This window comes from Lissotriton vulgaris, chromosome 3_1, assembly GCF_964263255.1.
Source record: "Lissotriton vulgaris chromosome 3_1, aLisVul1.2, whole genome shotgun sequence".
Classification (NCBI taxonomy): Eukaryota; Metazoa; Chordata; class Amphibia; order Caudata; family Salamandridae; genus Lissotriton; species Lissotriton vulgaris.
In genome coordinates this window covers 36,409,099-36,433,655 of record NC_141689.1, presented here as the reverse complement: position 1 = coordinate 36,433,655, position 24,557 = coordinate 36,409,099, and the positions used below count along the sequence as shown (strand labels likewise).

At 45.2% G+C, this 24,557-nt stretch overlaps 2 protein-coding genes across 2 annotated transcripts in view; one reads left to right on the top strand and one right to left on the bottom strand.

The window, feature by feature from the left end:
- LOC147725878 (putative E3 ubiquitin-protein ligase HERC1) overlaps positions 1-24,557 on the bottom strand; it is a 1,064,842-nt gene that overhangs the window by 519,787 nt on the left and 520,498 nt on the right. Inside the window, exons 36-37 of the mRNA XM_086963380.1 lie at positions 24,275-24,379; positions 19,762-19,878 (exon numbers count right to left, since the gene is read on the bottom strand). Of these exons, the coding sequence (XP_086819506.1) occupies positions 19,762-19,878; positions 24,275-24,379 (222 nt within the window). The remainder of the gene's footprint in view (positions 1-19,761; positions 19,879-24,274; positions 24,380-24,557) is intronic.
- LOC147725879 (uncharacterized) lies at positions 3,133-5,747 on the top strand. The gene is given in 2 exon segments (XM_086960021.1): positions 3,133-5,326; positions 5,329-5,747. Coding segments are annotated over 2 exon segments (2,613 nt in total).

Genomic DNA, 24,557 nt, shown 5'->3' with positions numbered 1-24,557 from the left:
AGTGCGCCAGTACCCTTTGTCCAAAGAAGCCAAAGAAGGAATAGCCCCCACAATTCAAGCATTACTGGATCAAGGGGTGATATATCCTTGTATCTCACCTTGCAACACCTGTCTTTTTCCTGTGAGGAAACAACAAACAAATCAATGGAGGCTAGTACATGATCTTCGCTCGATTAACAGCCTAGTGATACCTGAGTTTCCCATCGTCCCTGACCCTTCAGTGATCCTTACTAACATTCCACAAAATGCAAAATACTTTTCCGTCATTGACCTGAAAAATGCTTTTTTCAGTGTCCCACTGCATCCTGAAAGCCAGTACCTATTCGCATTTTCATTCAGGCATAGGCAATTTTCGTACAAAAGGCTCCCTCAGGGCTATTGTGAGTCCCCCAGTGTGTTTAACAGAGTTGTCAAGGATGACTTATCAAATTTCCAATGTGACAGCACCTTGCTGCAATATGTCGATGACATACTCCTCTGCAGTGCGACAGAGCAAGAGTGCAGAAAAGATACAATTGCTCTGCTTACAACATTAGCACATAGAGGATACAAGGTAGACAAGCAAAAACTACAATACTGTCAGGAAGAAGTACAGTATTTAGGTCAACTGATTTCAGCATCAGGAAGAAGAGTTACACCAGGAAGAGTAGAAGCAATAAGGAATACTCCAGAACCACGGACAGTTAAGGACATGCAAAAGTTCCTGGGACTAGTGAACTATGTCAGACAGTGGATCTTTGATTATGCTACTATAACTGGACCACTCTTGAAAGCTGTCAAAACGGCTAAGGACAGGCATAACAAGATTGACTGGACACCTGAAATGACATCAGCATTTGTAAAATTAAAAGATGAGATTACAAATGCACCAGTGTTGGGATCTCCTGATTATACAAAGGAATTCTATCTGTTCACACACTGTAATGGACAGGTCATGACAGCAGTCCTCACCCAGAAATACCCCTTGGGTCCCAAACCAATTGCATACTTCAGTGGCATGTTGGACTCAGTGATGAAAGGCCACTATCCTTGCGAACAGGCTCTTTCAACAGCAGCATTTGCCGTTGAGAAAAGCACCCCCATAGTCATGGGCTCCCCTCTGACGTTGTACACTGAGCACGCTGTCTTTGTAATAATACAGAAAGCTAAAACAACTCTTACCACACAAAGAGTGTCAGGATATGAAGTCATACTGTCATTACCATCGTTGAAGGTTGTAAAATGCCACACTGTGAATCCAGCCACGTTCTTTGCACATCCGATTGCGACAGCTGACGATGACACCCATGATTGTGCCGCATACTGCCCAGATGAGTCAGGCACAGCAAAGGAAGACCCATTACCAGACAGTGTAATTTACTTTGTTGATGGTTCTTCTACGATTGATCAAGAGACAGGGATCAGGCACACAGGGGCAGCTGTAGTCAGAGCATACCAGAATAACTCCTCAGACACTCTGGACATTGTACAGCAGATAACAATACCACCCCATTACTCGGCCCAGGCAGCTGAGTTGGTGGCATTAATAGCCGCCTTAAAGCATGGAGCAAATGAAAGAATTACTGTGTACTCTGATTCAGCATATGTCACCACAACAACGCATTCCAGCATATTGAGATGGAAAAGGCGCGGGTTTCTTAAAACAGATGGCACGCCTGTAATGCACAAACAGTTACTTGCAGAACTAATTGACTCCTTGACACTGCCAGCAGAAGTAGCAGTAGTGAAATGTGCAGCACACACGAACGGCCAAGATTTTGTTTCCAGAGGAAATGCAATGGCAGATTGGGCTGCTAAAGCAGCAGCTAAAGGCCAAAGTTGTACACAATCACCATCCCCGACACAGACTGACTGCACCCCCATTTTGCTTGCCAAAGATACACCCCCAATAGCGCAAGAAGATATGCAAAACGCAGCTGAGGACACCAGTAAGTCACCACTCCCAGATACACCCGACCCAACACTTCCATATACAATTGATGACACACAGCAGTTTGACATCATTGCACAGTTGCACCTCAGAGAGATACAAGAAAGTGCCCAAGCTGAAGAAAAAGAGTTATGGAAGAAGAGGGGAGTACAACAGGATGCCTCAGATTTTATTTACAGACAGACAATGACAGGGAAGCCTGTCATGCCACAGGCTCTTTTGCAAATAGCACTTACCCAGCTGCACCTTCCTACACATGTCCCTCGTGATATCATGTCCTCTAACCTGCAGGCAGAATGGTTCATCCCCAATGCACATGAAGAGATACAACTCTTCGTCCATCAGTGCCTCATCTGTCAGCAGTATTCACCCAACCCAGCTATGAAAACAGTTGCTTCAACAATACCAAGGCCTAAGGGTCCCTTCAGGGAACTCCACATTGACTATGTGGACATGCTTGACAGATGTAACAACTACCGATACCTCATCGTGGTAGTATGTCCCTTCTCACGATGGATTGAGGCTGGACCTTGTGTCCATTGTGACGCTAAGGCCGCAGCTACCTTCCTACTTCGTGAGGTCATATGTCGCTGGGGATTACCAGAATCTATCCGCAGTGACAATGGCGGGCATTTTTCAAACTCCATCTTTGAGATAATAGCCACCATGTTAGGACTAAAACATAAACTTACTTCAGCCTATCACCCACAGAGCAATGGTATTTGTGAGCGCCTCAACGGATTGCTCAAAGCCAAGATCAGCAAGATAAGTGCCACTATTGGAAAGAAATGGCTCTATTGCCTCCCAATTGCTTTGTTTGCACTCAGGAACAGCCCCAGCTCTGATCATCACCTCACACCTCACCAGCTTGTCACTGGCAGATCAATGAATATGGTTGTTCCTTCCACCAGACCTAAAGTAGACAATGAAACGTCTTCTGAGATTGTGAAAGCTGAATTATTTGATTATTTGTGTGCCCTAACCCGTGCTGCTAGGTTTCTTTCCATTCAGACATCCAAGACAAAGAAAAAGGACAGCACCAGCAAGGACGGCACAATTTCCGATGAACTTTTGCCTATCCGCCCTGGAACACAGATCTTCATAAAGAAGCAAGTACGGAAGTGGAGAGACCCTAAGTACGAGGGACCATACCTGGTCATTGACTCTTCACCCACTGCGGTCCGAATTGCCGAACGCAAAGCATGGGTTCATTTGAACCATGTGAGGATTCACCCGGCACCAACAGAGACTTGAACATTTATCGGAAGGAGGGCGTTCTATTTCCCTTGTCGATCCAGGATAAAGACTATGGAGAACATATGAGAGTCTACGGGATAAGAAACAGCAACAGGCCAACGTCTCCCTCCAGGATTTCTATTAGAAAGATATGTATTTTAGCATTTTTATTCTTTGTTATGTTCGTTGCTTCAATGGCTATATTCCATTGGCTTGCATTACAAGCAGAGAGAGAGAAGGCTATATCAAGCCGAGTTAGGCCTACCATCTCAGTAGGATATCACATGCCTAAAACAAGTCCTGGTAACATACTAGATGAGGAATACACCAGCAATGGCTGCACCACCCCTGTACCCACGACACCTTCCACACCCTCTGTAGACCACACCGAGTGGGACAGGGTACTTGATATCACTGTGAATGCCCCTGGGAAAGGTGTCCCTAGACGTTTCCGTCAGCATAAAAGGAGTGTCAGGTATAAAATGGGTCGCAATAAAACACCAAGGAGATATACCCCTCGCACACAACGTAAGGAGAAAGACACAGAACAAATATCAAACTGGGTTAGTGATCTCCAGGACACAGTTGTGTACACATTCGAACAGCACTCTATGCCTGATTTTTTCTCCCAGCGCCCTGGTGTGTCAGTACAGAATGATGGTACCCATAATGCATTGTTAGATAATATGTGGTACAGAGACATGAGGGAGGTGGGGAGGAAAGCCACGAATGATTCCTGCTTTGTGTGCTCATACATTCCACATGCTGTAGGTGCAGACAAATTGCTCATTCCCAAAGAGATTCCACCGGCCACTGCCAAATGTCTCCTACACCTGTTCCTTTGCCGCATACATGGTCAGATACAGCTCCAGTCAGCAAAAATTAATACAGCATTTGTAAACGTCTCAGACTGGGACAACAAGTATGTTACGTTCACTGTTGTTTCTGACCCAGTAGAATTTGAGAGAAGAATGGAAGTTTACCATGAAATGGGAGTACCTGCTAATATGATACAGGTCTGGGAGTATCAGTTTAGAAAATTAGGATACTTCACCTTCCCAACACCCCCATCAAAATGCCACTCACCCGAATCCCAACAGACTAACCATACCCATAACACATGCCCTTGTCAGTGGAGACCCATTCTGCGCCTGAGGGCCAATATATATTTTAATAACAGATGGAATGGGCCACATGATTTAATATGCAAGGCAGCATCCTTAGGTAGCCCAGTTGAAGGTCAGGAGCATAAGTATTATACCAATGAGACTATTGGGAGGGAATGTGCTGAGATATGGGCACAGGAAACTAGAAGATATACTCTCAATGAGGGTACAAAGTACAAACCTAAAAGAGCATACAAACTTAAGTCTCCTCTCCTTTGCTTCCTAGGTACCGGAACAGTGTCTGTGGGCCGAAACACAAACTGCAGTCACACAGTGTTTAATTTTGATCTCCAGCACGGTACTTCTAGTCTCATGGACATCTATTGGGCATGCGGCGAACACATCTATCTGCAGCTGCCCCCCCACTGGCAAGGACTATGTTCCATTGTGACAATGCATGAACTACATCTTGTTGTCCCTGCAGCGAACATTTCCCACATCCACACACACCCAATGGCAGATGACGTTACCCTGCTTCATCATGGGAAGAGAGAAATAATGAAATACTTCTCAGATGGCCCTTTTCATAAAATACCTCAGGATTACAGACTCTTCAATGATGCCGAACTTTTCTTTGGGGGAGTTATCCCCATGTTCCAGACTAAAGCCAATGCTCGCTGGCTGCAAGTGACCAGATATGAACTAATGCAGCTTGTCAACAACACCCGGGATGGGTTCAACGCCGTGAAAGAAGAACTTCGACCTCTACGACTTATGGTTCTAGAGCACAGATATGTTCTAGACCAGCTAACAGCAATGAATGGTGGTGTGTGCGCCAAGGTGGGAAAATCCTGCTGCACGTTTATTTTAGCGAACGACGCTGACAACGGAACACTAACGAAGGCCATCGAGGATTTGGACAACTTGGGGAAAGAGATGCATGAGGAAGGAGGTGCTGAAGCAGATCTCTTAAATGGCTGGTTCGATTTGAACTGGATGCCTTCATGGCTGTCTGCAGTGCTTAAATTTTTAATGCCAATTTTCTGTGTGCTGTTATGTTGTGTTTTGGATCACAGATACTGATATACTGTGTAAAGAAATTTAGTTCTAAAATGATAGGGATGAATTATGCACGCTCAGGTTCATATACTGGAATTCGTAGGGCTAAGGGAGATGATGGAGAGACGACAATGATGAGCATAGTGGAGTTGACCATTCCTGACTCCCGCCCATTGCCAGACATTCCTGTAATTAGTCAATATCAGGCCCAGGTGCATAGAGTCCAACCACGTTCATCACAGGGGGACTTGATGCGTCCCTATGAGACAATGTGTGATAATCTAGGGAAAACAGATGCAGATTCAGGAAAAGTGCAGGACAAAGATTCAGAGGAACAGCCTCTTTGTGACTCACCCTGGCCACTTCCCCCATCTCCAGCTAAGTATGCAGTTCGAATGGTGTTTAAAGACGTTTGATAAGGTTCGAATTTCGAACCTGAGGGGGGAATGTTGGAGTAAGAATTTTTACCTGCACAGCTATCCAAGGACACACCTGTCACCTGCACAACATAACCCCTGTGTAGGCGCTGCTGTTTAGAAGTTGCAGGCCTCAGTTACATTGCCCTGAGCACTGCCATTTTCTCTTAGCTTAAGCAGAAGCAGAAAGCAAGTCTGACCCAAGATTCACCCAGCTGCTCTTGTCTGCAAGGACCCGCACCCCTACCAGGCCCCACCTCATTGTATATTTCTCACAAACAGCAGAAGTCCAGTTCCTCTATAAATCTTGCAACATACCCCACGTCCCCCACCTAAGCCATGAATAGAATAAGGGAAGTTCCCACCACAGCTACGTCAAGCCAGATATCCGATAAACTGAGGCTAAGTGTGGCGAAATAGTATCGCAGATTGCCTGATTGACACATGAATAGAACCCCTCGAAGCAATACTAACACATTTCTGTCGTCCATTGATAGTTTATTCTTAAACTTCCAGTCAAGTGGCAGGTCTCAGTCTAGACTGAAGTATGTACCACAATTACAGGAAAAAGGCCATACCTAACCTTACGGGTGGGAAAGGTAGAGAGCAGGCCAGTAAATGACAATGGACGGGTATGTGATACGTGGTGGCGTGGGATGACGTAATTATCGTCTCATGTGTTTTGGACAGTATAAGAAGGAGCCCCGCAAGAACATCAGCGGGCAACTCCTCGTCTGTTTGTAGGTATTCAGACCGAGAGTTGTCTCCAAGGGCCCTTGATCAAATGTTCATACTTTTGTGCATGTAAATATTTTACTTGTGTTATGTTTTAACTGCTTTTTAGATAAGTCATTTTATATCTGCATATGTACTTTTTAACTTGTTCTCTACATTTAAGCATTTATACTGTGGTCTTAGGACATCTCACTGATATAGCATTTTGAGTGTACCTAATGATGATAACATGTACTCTGCATTCTAATGTATCTTGCAGGATTACACTTATAAGCAAATGTGAGTATTCATCCATGTGAACAAGCACAACCGTTTTTAATCTGCCTCAGTGCTCATAGGTGTACTTAAAGCAAAATCTCTCTCTCTTAGCAAATGTTAGACTGTACTTTGTAAACTTAAACTGGTTCATGTGACTTTCAAGAGAATGCTGGGTACAGGACCAAGTACTATATGATTTTTATGCTATCACTGATTATTTCTAGAAGCTGTCTCTTCAAATAAATTGTACAACTCCAAGCTTCAGTCTCCAAAAGCTCATATGTATGTTTTTTTCCTGTTTTAGAGCAAGAGGTCCAGGACTGCCCCGGTGCAAATTAAGCCGCCCTATTCTCCTTAGTTCTCACTCACGGTCTCGCCAGCGCGGCTTCTGAAAGCTGTGCGCTGAGTCCCCCTGGCCCCTCCTGCCCCTAATAAATCATCCCCTCCAACAGGTAAAGGGGTATATTTTAGGGTTCAGGGTCAGTTTTCAGTTTTTAAACGATATTTTTGCTAATCGATAATGTGACCGTCGATACTCTTTGGAGTGGGAATAGTATTTTTTACACTTCTGGTATTGTACGGTAATATAATAGTATCTTATTTAATTATATTGTGTTACTATATATATATGTTTTAACAAATAAGATTGTAAAAAATTATTTTTATTATTTTCATTTATTATTTAATTATTATAATTTAATTTAAGTATTTTTAAGTATATTTTAGTAATTAAAATTTAATATCAATTTAATTTAACACTGTTTTTAATAAAGTCGATATTTTTTACATCTATATTATTGTAAACAATATTTGTACTCGATATTTTTGTACTTACCTGTTTGTAGATACAAACTCGATATTTTGACTGTCGATATTTTGTCCACGATATTTTGGCAAGTCGATATTTTGGCCCTCGATATTATTTCAGTGATCCCTCCTCGTTACATGTCACCTCCGCTCTGTCCACCAGCTGCCATCCCCAGACGGACGGCCAAACGGAGAGACTCAACCAAACCCTTAAACAGTACTTGCGCAGTTTCATCGATCAGGGTAAGGAGGAATGGGTTGAGCTGCTGTGGCTGGTAGAAATAGCCTACACCAACGCCACACACAGTTCCACCAGGGTGTCGCCGTTTTACGGTAACTATGGGCACCATCCGCGATTCCTCCCGTTTGTGCATCCGGCGGGGAACGCAAGCCTGCCCGAGACGTCTAGGAGAACAACCCACATCAAGGAAATGGTGCTGCGCACCCAAAAGTGTTTGGCGGAAGCCAAGGCAAGGTACAAGACACAGGGGGACCGTCATAGGAGACCGGGACCTTTGTACAAGGTGGGAGAATATGTGTGGGTTTCCTCCCGTAATATGCACTTCAGGAAACACAGCTTATTCCATCCCAAATTCATAGGACCCTTTCGGATTGAAAAGTGCATCAGCCCGGTGAACATGAAGCTGTCGTTGCCCTCTACCATGCGTGTCCATCCTGTTTTCCACATCTATCTGTTGAAACCTTCTGTCTCCAGGGGACCCCCGGCATCCTCGGCCATTCAGTTGGATGCTGAACAGGAATATGAGATCGAGGGCATCCGCGATTCCAAGTGGAAGAAGGGCAAGTTGTGGTACCTTGTTGCATGGAAAGGGTACGGTCCAGAGGAGAAGTCCTGGGAACCCGTCTCTGGTGTATCAGCGCCGCGTGCGGTTGTGGCTTTACACAACTAGTATCCCACGAAGCCTAGCCCTTGTGGGGTCCCTGTGTGAGGAGGGATGTACTGTCACGGTCTGTATGGGCGCCGTGTAACAAGCGTCACGGCAACGACCCGTACCGCAAGCACGGAACCACAATCCCCAGAATCCAGTGCGCTGCGCATGCGCAAGCCCAGAAGCCGATATAAGAATGGCAGCTACCAGGGAACAGCGTCGGATATTGCAGAATCAGAGCCGACATCCCCGAGCTGCGCTGTGAGGTAAGGAACAGCGTTCCTTTGTTTATTGCCCTAGAATTATCGCTGGAGTGATAGCCTGAAGTGCGTTTTGGCAGCGCTTTCGAAGGAACTCGACGCTTGCGCTTTCACGCTAGATCTCCATTGACTTGATACTACCCTTCGAACTGGAGTGTGAGCAGAGCGGCGGCTCCTGGGCGTCCGGACGCTTTGTTTGAGCTACTGGGGGAATTACCAGAGACTTAGTACTTTACCGAACATACGGACTGGAGCGCAAGTAGAGCGGCAGCTCCTGCGCGTCCGGTCATCCTTGCCCAAGCATCTGGGGACATTAATCAATACCTTACTCATGTGGCCACAACTACTTACCGATTGTATCGTTGCTAGATACTGTGAGACACTGTACCCCTCGTTGGCGAGTGCCGAGATCAGCATTCATGTGGGGGACAGTTAGACCAGGTGTTACCGGTCATTAAAGTCACGGAAAGACCCAGATCGAGTGGCATTGTCGGCCACTGCTTAGCGCAGTGCCCTCCGTTGGGGGATGCCAGGAACGGCATCCATGCGGAGGACGGTGCGAGCCGTTGGGGTTAATACAGGGCGCCTTGAACCCGTTTCTTATTGTTTTTCCATCCTTCGGAGTACTTTCCATAGGGTATTATTGTTTATCAATAAAGTCTCATCCTTACTTCAGACTGTGGGTGCCTTATTGTGGGGGACGGAGACTGTGGTATTGGTTCCAAGGTCAGAACCCAATCCTGAGGTCAGCCAGGAGATTACACTAGGTTGTTACAGCAATGGCACAGCTGACACGTGTTTTGTCGCCAATGCGACTTTTTCAAGGCTTGAGTATATGTATTAAAATAGTCTTTCTCAAGACAAGACCTTTCTACTTGCTCCCAAGCAGCATGGAATATGGATAAGATTGTCCAGATCCCTTTTAACACTTCAATTTAGGACCAACATACAATTATAGCATATGTGGGATTCCCAGTGTAAAATAGATATAGTAAACTGCTACAGCTGCACGCAGTGGTATCCCCAGCGCAGCTGCATAAATGCCGTAGCTCTAACAGACGGGCTCCAGCTCGGGGTATAGCCAGAATGTTTAGTATCTGCTTCATATAGTTACCCCCACTTTTTACTTATGTCACGCTGTTTTTGGCCTAGTCTAAATGGGATCTGCTGTCCAGGACCCCAGTCTATCTGCTTACTACCTTAAATTGATATGCATGTACTGTAGGTACACTCCATATTAGATTGTGGGGTACCCTTATCAGTCCCTAGTATATGGTACACCATGTACCCAGGGCATAGGTACCCCAGAGGCCTCCCATGGGCTGAAAAATGTATTATGCCACCCCTGAGAGGCCATCCAAATTGACACAACCAACCTGCTATAGCAGACTGTGTAAGCTTGTGCTTGCACCACTTACTTAAGATATAGGTTCACTATATCTATTTAAATCACTACACTTAAATACCTATCAGTCACCCCTAAGGCAGGCAACAACAATCCTTAAGGCAGGGTGCTCGGTTTTACGTGTGAAGGTTCCCCTGCATGAGCAGAGCCCCTTTGCAGCCTTCGGAGACCATTCTCCAGGGTCGTCTGTGATGCAGCCAGACATATATGTTTCAGTGCATTATAACCTCGCTGTAAATGCTAACTTTAAAACGGCTGCTTAGAAACATGTTGTGTTTGGTGTCAAACACCTTGGAATCACACCTCCACACCAGTAACTGCTGTGAGAGGTATGATTTCATCCTTCCAAAGGGACATATGTGGGTCACCGGTCTACCTAGTACCAGCTTTCTCGACCTGGGCAGCACAAAATGGATGCTGCCAGCCACAGACACGGGTCTGCCCTCCTGCTGCTGAGCCAAGCTCGCACAGAGGAAGGCATGACAATGGGTATCCTGTCACAGGGAGTTGTAACCACCTCCCAGACAGGATTGAGTGCATTGGGGCTGAGTGGGTGCACTCTCTGAGTGCCAGAAATTCTGCACTGGGGGCACATTTGGTGCCCCTGTGCATAGTCCAGCTCAACCCAGTTCTGGGAGCCATTGGCTCCTGCTCTGGCGTGAAACTGGACAAAGGACATGGGTGTAGCCACCCCTCTGTCCTGCCCCTCCCCTAGTGGGGTCCACAGAATCTTTCCAACCCCTTCCCATGGGTGTAAAGTGGGTTACCTGACTACAGGACTTTAGATTTTAACTTGACAAGATTCTGTTAAGAAGAAACCAAGTACTTTGACAGCCTGCACAATGCTGTACGACTAAAGAATCTCCCTTGGAGTAAAGGAGTTACTCCCCTGCAAAAGCAGGCACCTAAACGCATCTGACCGGTTTGCTTCTCCTGAGCTCCTGTTGACTCTGAAGATTTCAGCAACACAGGAGGTGGATTCCCGACGGTCCCTGAGGTCGATCTGCCCTCTCAGCGATTCTGAGACCAATATACCTTGTGGGGACCGTGCAAACCAAACCCCTGTGCACGGCGTACATTTGCAGTTGCATATGTTTAGTGATGATTCCTGAGCCTGTACATTGGACTCAGTATAGTCCTGACCATGAGTAATATTTGCACCAAAGATTTCCGACCTCCACTTCACGAGTGTCCTGTGGGCTGGTTCTTTGCAGATTTGCTTGAGGTCTCTTCACGATCCCTGGTCCGTTGGCCTGTGGGTCCTGGCGAGGGTCACCTTGTTAATTCTTGGGCTTACCTGGTTGCTCCAGATGTGGATTCTACCATGTATTATGTGAATATCTATGCACCCATGTGTGTGCTGCTATTTTTATTTTTATTTTAAGTGTTTAGTCATACGTGAAAAATGGTGCAAATGGATCAGAGCTCCTTCTCTCAATTTGTGGGAAGGGCAATGTTTTAAAAAAATGTAAAATACCCCTCACACACTGAAACCTGATTCAGTGTCATGCTTCATCATTGGGGTCTTCCCACCCCTCTACGGGACGGGCATGCTACGACTTACGTAGAAAAAAGGAGCACTTTTTTTCAGTAATTGGTGAGTATGTGTAGTGCGTGGGATCGTGAAAAGAAAATGTGAGATGGTTACAAATTCTCTGGCTAGTGGAACAAAAATACTTTATTGTCTTCCCTGGATGAGAATAATAAAAGTGGGGAGGTGTAGGTGGTGTACTAAAACGAGTTACCTCCTACAATTCCTACGCCTACGAAAGAACTACAGGGAAATCGAAGATTTAAAAAAACAATCAAACGATCTGAAAAAGAAATTGGAAAAAAGCCACTATCCTAAGTTCATCATTCATCTTCTTTCCACCCTTCCTTCTATCCTTGTATATTTCCTGTCACTTTTCCTTCCTCATGTTTGACTTCATCTCAGTCTTTCTTTCTCTCCTCTTTGTTCATTCACTCCATTTGCCTTTCACATTTTTCCTATCCAGTTTTATTATTTCTCATTCTCCTTTCACTTTGCATAACTACTCTGGCAACTCTCAGTTCAAGCCCACAGCTCTGCAACTGCATAATTTTGTATTTATTATCTTCTGAGTGAGAACTGGAAGTCAAAGAACAAAGTCAAGAGCAGCAGTGTGTCCAACCTCGCTCCATGAATCCCGGATCTTAACCAAAGGATGTATCATGAACTCGTGCCCTGGATCCGAGTTGTACGATTGTTTCTTGATATTGAGCTGTATAAAACACATACATTTAACTCAGAAAATATTCTTCTTGGTTAATGAGCTGTAGATAGTACAGTTCAGAAGAACAAGCTACTTACTTTCAGTAGCTTTGTCTAGTGGAGACTCTATCTAGCCGCAGATTACTCACCTTTTGAATATTCCCCAGGTGTCAGGCTGGATCTGGAATTTTTCAGCAGTACCTCTGCACGCCAGTGGGTGGCGCTGATCTTCTCTGCTCTGACGCAGTTTGATGAAGAAATGAGGTGCAGAGCTTAAACGGGAGCCATAGCCGTGTGCTGATGTCAGTTGCTTTCAAGACTGTCCGACCCCAGACGCGGAGCCTCAAAAGCAAATGGTTGGGACCAGAGTGCAGACTCCGAGACTTGAGATCTTATTAATGAATAGAGGTCAACCACAAAACAGGGAGGCTGGGAGGGTCAGTGAGGAAACTGCAGCTAGATGAAAGGGCTGATTTTCAAGGTTTTACACAACGCAATGCACGAAGACACCCTGCGGTGCTGCGGTGTGTGAGAAGGAGAGGGCACGAATGCCCCATATCTATCATTATATGGCAGAGTCCTGTCCTCCCCTTTTGCTGGCGCCCAATGCGCTGCCTTGAACCAACGCAGGCACCCTGGCACCGTGGTGCCATGGTACCTGCATTGTAGGCAGGATTGTTTTGTGGGGAACCTTTCTGCACAAAAACAATCCTCAAAGGCATTTTCCTCTTTATAAGTTTGGTACAGAATGCAGCCCATTCGAAGGAGGAAACAACGAGGAGAAATACGGATATTTCTTCTTGTTGCGCTTCTGGCGGGAACTCACACAATTCTGATGCATTTCCTAAGTCCACCAGTGTTGGTAAATCTGGGTCCGAATGCATCGGTGGATGCGTGGGAACACCCACACTCCACTGATGTAACAACCCCAGCATGCAGTGTAACACAAGGCAGCGTCCTGGCAGGGTGGCCTTGCGTGGCTTGGTAAATCTGAATAAAGTATTTGCCTCGCCCTGCGCCGCCAGAAAGAGTGTTATCGAAGGAAAGTAACTTGTTCTTTTGTCAGTGCCCTGACCGTCCTGTGTAACCTGGACAAGTACAGCTCAGAGATCATCAAAAACATAGGTGAGGACTTGAGCCAGAGAGTCCCAAAGGATGTGCAAATAGCACCCCAACAGACGGCTGGCATTCACTGGTCTGAGCACCAAGCTGGTGGATGAAAACATTTGTTTGAAAAGGTTTCAACACGTTTTGACTATCTTTCAGGAGGGAATGTCCTGGGTTTAGTTTGGCCTGCAGAATTCTGCCCCACCAAGCTTTGGGAGGAGGGGTTCTGAGGGTCGCCTTGGGCAGGGTGATGTTCTTGCATAATTTGGCTGTTGACTGGTGGGCCAGAGCAAGGTCTGGCTAATGCCCCAAAGCAGGTGTCTCTTAAACGGCAAAAGGAGCTCAGAAAGTGTTTGCCAGGGCTGGAGGACTTTTGTCAGCATATTAGTTTTCACCTCTGAGGTGGGCAGCTGGAGGAAAAGGACTTCAGTTGCCCTATGCATTACCATGGCGTAGAAGGAGGATTCTTTTGTTGCCGGGCTAAGGGATGAGAGAAGACCCCATTCAGGGGCAGTGTCCAGGCCTCTGGCCTCCTGCACATCCACATACCAATTCTCCTCAGGATAGGGCTGAGCAAACTCATCACATGCGTTGCAGACAATGAGTCTGTGATGAAAAGGGGGTGTAAGGATATGTTCTCCTTTGTGTAGGGGGCAAATCAAATGGAGAAAGCAGCACCTCAACAGCAATTGGCTGTGACTTCAGCCAAAGTCCGGTGTTGAGTTGGAGAGTACAATAGGGGTCTGATCACTCAGAAGCTCTAAGCTCCTACTATAAAAATATTAGGCTAGCTAAAAAGAACAGCTTAACATCACAGCTAGCAGAAGCAGGGAACTCCTCCAGAGAGGTGTTCAGGATCTTACAGACCTTTGTAAAGCCTTTGGCTTGTGAGAATCCTGATGAATTTACCCAATCACTGTGTAATGATATTTCCCTCTTCTTTGAGGAAAAAATTGACACCATCTATCAAAAGATCACAATGGCTAAAAACTTTGGGACCAGCATTAAAAATACTCTGAGGCCCTCTGATAAAAACCAACCTAAGTTAACTGAGTTCCCTGAAACCAGTCAAACAGAAATCTTATCCTTGATTAGTAGTATTAAAACCGGCTCCCCATTAGATCTCATTCCAGCAAAAACAACGGCCCTATTAAGCAATCTTCTGTCTCCCATGATACAGACGATCATCAATCTATCTCTCAAAGAGGGACGAATCCCCCAAGACTGGAAAAAGGCGAAAGTAAACCCCATCCGTAAAAACACGGCCTTGCCTTGGTCAGAAATTTCCAACTTGCCCCCCATCTCCCTACTACCATTCTTAAGCAAACTGGCCGAAAAACATGTAAACACTCATGTGTCACGGTTTGTTGAGGCTACAGGGGGTCTGGACCATTCTCAATCTGGGTTCAGACCCAACTACAGCACCGAATCTGCACTCCTCTTCGTGTCAGACAACATCAAAATGACACAGGATAGAGGAGGCTCCATGATTCTGGTGCTGGGAGACCTGTCTGCAGCCTTCGACACTGTGTCTCATGAGATTCTTCTCGGCCGGTTGCAGCAGGTGGGGATCGAAGGCGTAGCTCTGTCCTGGCTGGAGAGCTTTCTCACAAGCCGCTCACAAAGCGTCAGCTTGGGCTCCTATCATTCCATCTCTAGGAAGCTCACCAAGGGGGTCCCACAGGGCTCCTGCCTAAGCCCCACATTATTTAATGTGTATGTGGCCCCCCTTGCTGACATTGTGAGACAGTATGGGTTTACCCCTGTGTCGTATGCTGACGACACCCAGCTCTTGTTCCCCTTTCAGACCTTAACCCCAGAAATTAAGAACTCCTTTGCTGAGGGTATGAGAGCGGTATCACACTGGATGGCTTCTAATTGCCTCCAGTGTAACGTGGGCAAGACAGAATCATGCTGTTTGGGAACGCAAATCTTCTGTGGTCACCAGATTGGTGGCCTCTGGAATTGGGACCGATTCCTTGCCCAAAACAATCAGTTAAGAACTTGGGAGTCAGACTAGACCAGAACCTGGTCCTAAAAGAACATGTGAATCTAGTGCCTGGATCCTGTTTTAGGACAATCGGCCTTTTGAGAAGGGTTTTTCCCTACCTATCAGATGGCTACAGAAAGACCTTAGTCCAGGCGCTTGTAATAAGTCGGTTGGATTACTGCAATGGCCTCCTCATTTCAGCAAATGAACATGTAATCAACTGACTTCAAGTGGCCCAAAACACTGCGGCCAGACTGGTTCTCAATGTTCCTTCAAAAACTTAATCTAGGCCCCTTCTGGAAGAGCTTTACTGGCTGCCTGTACGCCAGCGAATCAAATTTAAAATTTGCTGTATCATTCACAAAAGTCTCTTCGGATCTGGTCCCCATTACCTGACTCAGAAATTTCAAATTTACAAATCGGAACGCCTTCTGTGTTCCAACAGCCAATCCCTACTAAAAATTCCATTTATAAAAAAAGCAAGGCAGGGTGGCCGTGCCCTCTCTTATGTAGGACCTTCTCTTTGGAATAAACTCCCTTTGGACATGCGCCATAACACCAATCTTCTCTCCTTTAGGAAGGCACTAAAAACCTACCTCTATAGGGAAGCTTAGACATCCAACCGTTCAGCACCCAAGACCCTACTCTCTTATCTACAGCATGCGAAGCGCGGAGATACCCCTCAGGGGGTCGAGTCCAGCGCTATAGAAGCAAATAAAATAAAAAAATAAAATAAATAAATAAAATCCTCTGGTGTCTATGGATTCGGCACCAGCGTTGGAGTCCCAGGAATCAGCAAAGACCGTGGCGCTTGAGTCGGGTGGGCAGAGGTTGGAATTGGAGCTAGAGGTATTGTGATAGGCTCGAAGGGTCCCACTGGTGCCGAGGATTAACCTGCTGGCTGTACTCTAGAGGGAGAGACTCTTGGCTCAGTGGGGCCCGAAGGCGTGCTAGAAGGAGTTACCAAGGATCCTTGAGTCGGAGAATGGCCACATAGAACTCTTTGATCTGTTTGAGAGCAGCAGACAGAGCCAGAAAATCAGGCTGTGCCAGAACCAGATGCAGGAATGGCTCCAAAGTCGAAGGACTCCAGAAGCGAGATTGAGAGCCATGGTGATGCCTCTGGACCTTCTCAAGTGAACGCAACAATTTGGATCTTGGCACAGATTGTCCTCTGGAATGGCTCTGTCAACTGGACGGTAATACATTTTCAAGTAGGACAGCATCTTCGACAGGTGCCGTCAAAGGGTCTTCTTGTGTTTGGCGATGTAAAGTTTCACAAAGAATTGACACACACTCACTGCAGGCCTTGGAGCCGTGACTCGACCCAAGGCACTGCAAACACACCTGATGGGTATCGGTCACAGACATCTATTTGCAACAGTCCCTACAGGGCTTAAAACCTGCCCTTTTTAGGGGTGACGTCCCTTACACGCTCCCTTAATTTTTTAATCAAAATGTCTCACCTCTGAGAGATAAAAGAGGAAGCTTCTGGCGGCGTTAAAAGAAAGGAACTGATGTCAGTGCACTGGTGTACTGGTTATGTAGGCTCTGCATGTCATTTGTGGAGTGGAACGGTATCAGTGCGGAGCCGCACGGTGGCACCTAAGGTTATGCCGATGTGTGGATGAACAGTTTACAGATGCAGTCTGAAGCCTAGGGAATATTGAAAAGGGGGGGAATCTGTGGCTAGAATTCTCTATCACAAACACAGAGCAGGAGGTCTTCTCCCTATTTCGAGCTGTGCAATCTGTGCTCAACTGTGGCCTCTGCTAAGGCACATGTTCATGATACAGCCTCAGATTTTAAGGATAAACACCAAGTAAATCAGTTCCAGTGAGTCACATTACATGCACATTTCTCTTATGTGACTATGATAAGTATTTTACCCCGACCTATGTTGGCCATCCCAGTGGTTGATGTTTACAAAGGCAAAATATGACATGTTTGTTTAAATTCTTCCTACTCATATTCATCTCCATATTAGTTCAGTCCCATATTTTGTTCAGTCTACACTTCAGAATAAGGGTCTTAAATCAATTCATATCTCTAGCCTTTACACATTGCTCATAACATATACACAATAGCTTGCATCGGTTTCTTTGTGTTTTTTGACAAAAATCCACCTTTCAAGTTCATCTTCGGAGGTACACTGACCTCCAGGGAAATCCAGAGGTTAGGACCAGTCTGGTGGAATGTGACAAACTCTGAACCACCCCAACAGAGACACAGGACTGCCTTTCAGTTTTCTGATTATCATGTAACTAAATCTACACCTCGTTCCATTGTAAATCTCAGACGTGACATGTTGTGTACGCCTGGTAGAAGAGGCTCTGCGAGGGGAGGTAGCATTCGCAGAAGAAGGCTTCCTCATAGAGTAGGGTGAATATTAAAAGGAGTTGCCTCACCTTCTCTTCCCAGGAGGCATTTCTACATCTGATGAGGATAGCGGATCCCGATGTCTATCCTCAAAATCATGCTGGTCAACGTTCCCTTCTTCTTGGGCGTTCTGAGATGAGGAAGGCAAAGCGAGATCCTCTGAGATCCCGGGGTGATCTAGCATCCATCCTACTAGAAGCTCAACTGCCTGCGGGTCGCCACACACACCTGGAAGTGGAAGGAACATTTGTTATCAGGAATCGGTGGCGGTCCAGTGCAGTGTTAAGTGCTACTTCCAAGAAGAGTTTCAGGAAATGAAAATAGGCATCTCTGGGGCACTGCATTCAGAGAGAACCAGTCCCGGAGAAAATGAGATCCCTTGCTTCCGCCCATGTCTAATTCCTGACTCCTGCTCCATGATCTCATTGTCTTGAATCCCTCCCACCAGTTCTAGAGTATACTGGGTCCTTCAATTCTGGCTCAGAGGTTGTGCATAATTTCATGCAGAGTGATCTATGAAAGATCCAAACCTGGAGAACCTTCCAACTGCCTCCATGATGCTGTCTTCAGTGCATCGCGTTACACAGAATGATTTGCTGAGAAAGGTGAAGCATCATCAAGTCTGCTTTGTGAACTTTACAATAACTAGAAGATCATTGGACAAATCTAGGTGATCAAGGCGTGTGCAGGATCTGGAGGAAAGCCTGACTGCTCTTTATTACGTCTGATCCGCACCATCAAATCCACTGATTGTCTAGAGAGGATGTAAAGCCCTTTGTCAAGCTGTTCTACTTGACAGAGGCAGCCGTACATTGTAAAGTCTGATGAGCAAGCTTAGGCAAAGCCAATCAGCCAAAGCCAATCAGATTACATGTAATGTTCTAATGATGAAACCTTGTGTTATGTCAGATAAAGAATGAGAGCAGAGGTCAGTGTGAAAGCCCATCACAAACGGACCACTGAGAATGTTACGTATGCCGCAGTCTGCTGGGAGAACCTGTGGTGAAGCAGCATGTTAGATGTGGGGTGCAGCAACGCAACGCACCAGTGAAGAAGTAGTATGAGAAGACAAAAGCAGTGAAAAGAGACTAATGTTGATACGGAGCAAATTATAATAACAGAAGAGAGACTTCAAACAACAGTCGTGGATTTGAGAGAAAGAATTTGGTGCCCATTCTGAAACATCCTGAAGACAAACCTTAATTGTAGTGTGTGTGTGTGTGCATGCGTGTGCCATTGTGAGGTATGTGTCTGCCAACGAGCAGTGTACAGAGTACGGATACGGATGGGTGAGGAGGAGTTTGTGCGCTGCTACTGATGTCGCTGTGGCTTGAACAGTTTTGGTGTGGGATAGGACTCTTGGTTCCAGTACCAGAGGCACCAGGTGTTTTGGTTGACAGAGAGCAGCGGGTAGCAGGCGGTAAGGTCTCACGAGACACCTGACATAACATAACATAACATAACATATGTATTTGTAAAGCGCACGTTCACCCGTAGGTATCTTGGCGCTGAATAACAGATGTTTCTTATTACCCAACTCAATGGTACTCATTTTATCAACCAGAGCCACAATCTGACTAGACTTCAAGGAAGACAGCTTGGGGTGAGCCAATGCAGATGTCTACATCCAAAAGGAAACCAAACAGCACAGAGCTTGCAGGTAGACAGTAGGCAGTAAAGATAAAAAATAAAGAAGAGGAATGTACATTAGGTGACAGAGGAATGGGGTTGACAGTGGCAATGTGCATTTGCTTTAACAAAGGCAGGAGTTAGTAAGGGCCATGATATCCAAGACTTGGGGCAGCCATCTGTAGGTCAGGCTGTGAAAGAGAATTGTACAATAGGGCACCCATATAGGGTCAGGCTTACCCTTGACTCATGAAAAACTGTACAAAAAGATGCATCCTACAGTCCAAATAGTAAAATAGACATGCTTTCTGTTTTACTTACATGTGTAAGATAACTGTCTGAATATAACAAAAAGTGTGTTGATTGTTTGCACTTTACGGTGTAAAATAACTTCCTTTGGATTCCAGTAGTTTGGTTTGCAGCCCTCCCAATAACATTCTGAAATTAATAGATGATACCTATGTGAGGGATATTTGCAATAGTGTTAAGGCATCAATCAAACCAAACTAAACCAAACCCAGAAGATGTTTTAGGCACACACCAGTCACCGAGCTCACACAGAGAGTTGCCCTAATTGTTTGAGATGTGATAAGATGCTCTACCTCTGTCCTAATGAAGCAAACCATATTTTAACAGTATTTGGGTGCTAATCAGATAAAGTTCATCTTCATCACAAAGACTTTATTTCGGTTAATATAACCTCAAAAAGTACATCGGTAAAACATGGCAATACATTTGAAATTGTGACAGTTAAAATTTATGGAGAATGCACAGGAAATTAATTTATCATAGAAACATTCAAATTACTGGGGATTAGTTCATAGCACTATATAGAACTCCATACTCTGGAAGTGCAATTATGCTAAATAAATAAATAAATTACCTAAAAACAAGTATTTTACAAAAATACTAAAAAAGAGGATGACCTGTACTCAAAAGTTCCTCAAACATAAGACACAGAAGTCAGAAATTACCTTCACTAGTGTCTAAGGCCAATAGCACTAATACATATTTCTGGGGTTAGTACAACCTGTTTTAAGATATCTCGCTAAGAAAGTATTATTGATATCCTGCTTCCATTAGGATAAGTCAGGTACAGGATAGGAGATGACCCAGTACCTCTTCGCTCACGCTTTCAGATGTTTGCGACTCGTGTGCCACATAGAATGTAGGAACCCTGCAACTGAGTACACTATCGGTATGCTGGTATCATATTTCAGTATCCTAAAAGCCTCAGTGCAGCATCTCGTGCCAAGGTTCTCACAGATCTGGACCAACCAGCGTTCCCTTGCCTTTTGGTACGCGGTACAGGAAAATAATACATGCGGGATGGTCTCCTCCATACATTCACACATTGGGCAATTTGAAGTTTGCACATCCCCCCATTTATGGGTGTAGCATCTTAGGGGGATGGTCCCGTATCTAAACTGGAGATATAGCTTCTTGGCCTCTGCCGGTTTCATTTCATCTAGAATTGGTTCAAAGCTATACCTCTCTTTGATTTCAAGGAAGGCTGACGTGAGTCGGCCAGTTCGGGAGCAGCTGTGAAGTTGGGTTGATTGGTACTCGTCAAAATACTTTCATTATTTTCCTGGGAAGACTGGGGCCAAAAGTCACTGGATGGTCCCACAGCTCGTCCAGTCCAAGCCGGACCAGCCACTGTTTGATGTAGGCAAACCACGGGAGTCTCGCTGCCCCCCTCAAATACATTATTTCCCTTACTTTCTCTCTATGTGATGACATTTCTGGGGTAGCCCAGAGTCTACGCCAGTAGAGCAGGGGTTTTAGAGTTATTACATCCGTAATTGCTGTAAAACCTAGATCTAGACGTAAGGGGATAAGAGGGGTGCTCTTTGGCAGTTTTACTAACTGTCTCAGGAAGGAGTTCTCTACCTGGGTGAGATTCTCGTGTTTTACATGCTCCCAGAGCTCCGCACCATATAATGCTCCGCCCCGTGCTTGGACTTCATAGATTTCGATGGCCGGACTCAATAATTTCTGACTAGATTTGCAGAAGACCTTCATTATACCTCCTGAGGATTGAGTTAGTTTAAGAACTGATTTTTTAACTTGTGCCCCCCAATCCATTGTTTCTAATATTGTTACCTCTAAATAATCGAAAGAAGTAACTCTTTCTAGGGGTTTCCCTGCTAGTATTGGGTTAGATCTTGGAACTTTTGGGACAGTTGAACGCCATAAATTTGGTTTTCTGCGTATTTATTTCCAGACCCCTTTGTCTGCAGAAAAATTCAAATTTATCGAGAACCTTCTGAATCCCCATAGGGGATTTAGACACCAGCAGGGTATCATCTGCAAACATCATTGCAGTTATTGGGCGGAATGCAAGTTTAGGGGCATCAGGATCTTTTGCTGTTGCTAAATAATCTATTAGGCCATTAATATAAAGCCTGAACAGGGTGGGGGCTAGCACGCAGCCTTGGCGTACTCCACACTTAATTGGAATTGGTGCAGTAAGGTTCCCATCCTTGCCATACCTTATTGCGCAAAGTTTTCCTCGTGTAGTAGCTTAATAAGGTGAATGGTTTGTGGAGGGGCCCCCATTTCATAGAGAACTGACCAGAGTTTGCCCCTAGGGACCAAGTCGAAGGCTGACCGGAGGCCAACAAATATTAAATAGAGGCTGCCACCCTCCAAGGACACGGTCTTCCAGTAGAGCATCTGGAGCCTAAGAATTTGGTCGATAGTGGACATATTTTCCGTAAACTCGGCCTGAAGGGGCGTAAGTATGTTCTGCTCCTCCATGAAGTCTAGAAAGCACTAGACGGGCAAAAACCTTTTGTGAAATGTCGATCAGGCTAATTGGTCTATAAATATTTGGTAAAAGTGGGGAGCCTTTTTTATAAATCTGGATTATTTCGGCTCCAGCCCAGCTCCGTGGAATCTTCATACCATGCATTATCACGTTAAAGAGAACCCAGAAATATGGCACCCATACAGAGGGTTCATTACGAAAGAGGTCCCCAGGGATTTTGTCTAATCCCGGAGCTTTCCCGGGTGCAATTTTGGCTAATGCTCCCTTGATTTCTTTTAAGGTTATAGTTGCATTGCTTTGGGCATCAGTGTCTACATTAGTGACCCCGGGCTGACATTCTCCCACCCATAAGGACCCACTGAAGCAAGCAATCACGCTTTTTTGTACTTTCAGGCTGTCCTACCCCCTCCTTGAGTCCTGATGAAGACCCCACACAGATGCATATGAATCTGCACTAAGATATAGGGTTGAAACGTCGACGTTCTTTGCGTGTATCCGTCTACACGAAGTTGAAGAAAAAACAAGGAAATACTTCACCCAGTTGTGACTATTGTACTCTAAAGTGGACATCCTTTACCTAATGTTTTGTTTATTTGTATGAATATCTGTCTTTTTGTTTAATCTTTGCACAGCACTTTGTCACCAGTCACGACCAATCACTAAATGTTCATACAGTTTATATGTCTCCTTGTTTTGGACATCTACGTATAACTTGTTGATTGACTCTGTACAAGGTTTCTACTAAAGTTTGACCTTCAGAATTACATACAGTAGTGTGCGTCTTCTTATATCCCCGTTAGGGATATGTCCAGTAATATGTATTAACCACAGTATTTCAAATGAATTGTGTTCCCCGACTGAACCATTATTATTGCTCAGCTTTCACACTCGGGTTCTGAGGGTTACTGGGTTACCCCATTACTACTAATGGTAGAATGCAGCAGGGCACTTAGGAAGAGGAAACCATTATGAAAAATAAAGATGTTTCTCCTTGCTGTGCCTCTGGTGGTGGGAAGGCGTAGTACTGTGAAACAATACCATGTTTACCACTCTTGGTAAGTCTGGGAATGCACCATAATCCATGGGTGAATGCGTAGGAAAACCCACGCTCCAACCATGGAACTCCATCCCAGGGCAGAGTAACGCAAAGCAGCAACTTACACAGCCTCGCGTTACTCCAGATTTACCAGGAAACGCAGGGCAATGCAAGGCGTCCTTTGGTTGCTTGGTAACTCTGACTCTAGTATTGTTTTGCCCTTGCGACACTGTGCATGATGCCAGGGCAATGCAATACTATGGTAAATCCGAGCCTACGTTTTATGCTCAGATACTATGATTCATCGGAGCCTAAGTTTCTAATAGGCGCACCTGACATAGGCATAATTACTATTTGATAATGCCTGCATTGGTCACATAATAAACAAGTGTTTAGAGTTTCTTCACCCCAGAGGCACAACTTTGTACTTTGCAGCATTAAATCTAAGTTGCCAAGTCTCCTTCTACTCCTCATGTCCTTTCTTCACTTCTAGGAATCAGATCCTTGTGTGCTCTGCGACTTCCATTGCAGCCTCTCCGTCACTGTAATGACTGGGGCCCTGATCCAAATCTACTTGTTTCAGCATAAATGCAATCATCTATAACATGGTTAACCACTTAAAGTGGAAGGACATTCTCAGGAGTCTCTGTACCTCTGTCTTCTTCAAACAATAGGGTATGGATACCATGGACATCACTGTACAAAAAATACAAGGGCTGGTGGAAGTGTTATCCTGCACCCGTTAGTCCGAGATAAATTCATAGTTTGACCCCTTATGGGTTGAGGGAACGGCACAAAATCGAAAGTGCAGAAGGAAATCTAGGCCGTTGAATTCTTGACCAGAAGAAGCAAGGGCACTGCCAAGGAAGCTGAAGAGCAGTCCAAGCCTAGTATCTGCTCCCTTTGGCCACCACTAATTGCTGCCTATGATAAATGCATTACTTCAATTCATTTCTATGCGTAATGTCTTAGAAAGTTCAGGTATGTGCTCAGGGATAACCACGTTGTGGGTCCGGTCTTCATACCTGAGTCTTGAAATGCCTGATAGACCTGTGTCCTTGGAAATCCCATCTCCAGCAGGGGCCCTACCACGGCAGCGAAATCAACCATTGCAGATGTTCCAGGTTGTGCTGTAAGGCAGAAAGGTTCACTTGGCAGCAATGCATTCTCAGCCGCTAACAGTACTCTAAACGTACTCTTACCATAATAATACCGACTCTTACATACGCTTAACTTACTTTTAGCCTATTCTTATTGTACTTTTACCCTACTCTTACATACTCTTAAGTTATTCTTAACTTACTCTTA